This window comes from Cyprinodon variegatus, unplaced genomic scaffold (genome assembly GCF_000732505.1).
Source record: "Cyprinodon variegatus isolate N-32 unplaced genomic scaffold, C_variegatus-1.0 Scaffold447, whole genome shotgun sequence".
NCBI lineage: Eukaryota > Metazoa > Chordata > Actinopteri > Cyprinodontiformes > Cyprinodontidae > Cyprinodon > Cyprinodon variegatus.
In genome coordinates this window covers 79,387-80,939 of record NW_015150900.1, presented here as the reverse complement: position 1 = coordinate 80,939, position 1,553 = coordinate 79,387, and the positions used below count along the sequence as shown (strand labels likewise).

The 1,553-nt window shown below is 50.7% G+C and overlaps 1 protein-coding gene across 1 annotated transcript in view; it reads left to right on the top strand.

Moving 5' to 3' along the window:
* Positions 1–1,553, top strand: part of ap4b1 (adaptor related protein complex 4 beta 1 subunit) — a 34,643-nt gene that overhangs the window by 2,684 nt on the left and 30,406 nt on the right. Inside the window, exons 3-5 of the mRNA XM_015389068.1 lie at positions 30–254; positions 341–465; positions 1,056–1,203. Coding sequence (XP_015244554.1) covers positions 30–254; positions 341–465; positions 1,056–1,203 — 498 coding nt within the window. The remainder of the gene's footprint in view (positions 1–29; positions 255–340; positions 466–1,055; positions 1,204–1,553) is intronic.

Genomic DNA, 1,553 nt, shown 5'->3' with positions numbered 1-1,553 from the left:
CCTCCTCCCTCCTCCCTCCTCCTCCTCAGGGCGATGTCTCAGGGCCTGGATGTCTCTGACCTGTTCAGTGAGATGGTGAAAGCCTGCGCCACCGTAGACGTGGTCCAGAAGAAGCTGGTGTATGTCTTCCTGTGTTGCTACGCCCACCTTAACCCGGAGCTTTCCCTGCTGGTCGTCAACACGCTGAGGAAAGACTGCCTGGACCCAAACCCCATGGTCCGCAGCCTGGCTCTGAGAAGCATGACCAACCTGAGGCAAGCAGAGGGCGACTCGCCGAGGGCCACGCCCCTAAGGCGGAGGGGACGGGAACCATTTCTGACGGCTGTGTCTGTGTCGGCAGGTTGCCCAGCCTGGTGGAGTACGTGGAGCAGCCGCTGACAGCGGGGCTGAGAGACAGGGCGGCGTGCGTCAGGCGGGTGGCTGTTCTTGGCTGGGCCAAACTGCACCAGCTCCAACCTGAAACAGGTAGACCTTTCATTTCTGCTGCAAAGCTGGACATGCTTAGAAACTAAACCACTCAACCAGAACCAGGAAAGTTTGAACAGGAATGACGACCAGAAGGTCTGCTGGACAGTCAGCGGGGTCCTTCTAGACCGGATGAGGCAGAGGGTCTGGGACTAAACCTCCCGGGTCAAAGCTTCTCATAAATCACTGGCAACACATTATCAGGAACCTAAACATCTTTTGCTTCATTACGTCTGGAAAAATATTAGAATATTTTATTAAAGTTTATTTCCAGAGAGTGAAAGTCGAATAGAATTTAAGCCAGACTCTCCAGAAGAGTAGGAGACACCGTCCTGGGGGGGGGGACTGATGTCCAGGAGTCAACTTCCTTTGCAAGGAGGAGATGATGAAGGAGTTTTTGATCCAAGCATTTGCACAGAAAATTGATTGTAAGGAAGCAGTAGAGTAGGAAGTAGAGCATTCCTGCATTCCTCGTGTCCATGGACTCCAGAACCAGAAACTGAGCCGTTAGTCAATGATCCAAAGTTCTGTTTTCAGATGAAAGTAAATTTGTTTGGAAACCAACATCCCAGAATTCCCGTCCCTTCCAGATGCTGCGGTGGTGAACGAGCTGTACGGCCTGCTGAGGGACCCGGACCCCGTGGTGATGGTCAACTGCCTCCGAGCTCTGGAGGAAATCCTGAAGGAGGAAGGAGGCGTGGTCATTAACAAGCCCATCGCTCACCACCTCCTCAACAGGTCAGACCAACAAACTCACCTGATTTCACTCGCAGCGAAACAGAAATTCATTGGAGTCTCTTTCATACCTTCAACCGGATCAGAAATGATTCTGCTAATATGAATATTCCTGCTGCATTTTATACCACATTAATGCTGTTCACACCTTCAAAGCTGGTTTACATGCTAAGTCAACGGATGGCGCACATCAAGGCGCATCAGAAGATCCATCTGAGGCGAGGGGCGCGATTCACAAGCATTAGATGTATGATCACTCCTCTGAAACAGTTTATTAACGCCTAAATTAACTTCAAATGTAGAAACCTGCCATGTTCGATTTATTATCCTGCTGCCTGCAGTTTGGATTCGGT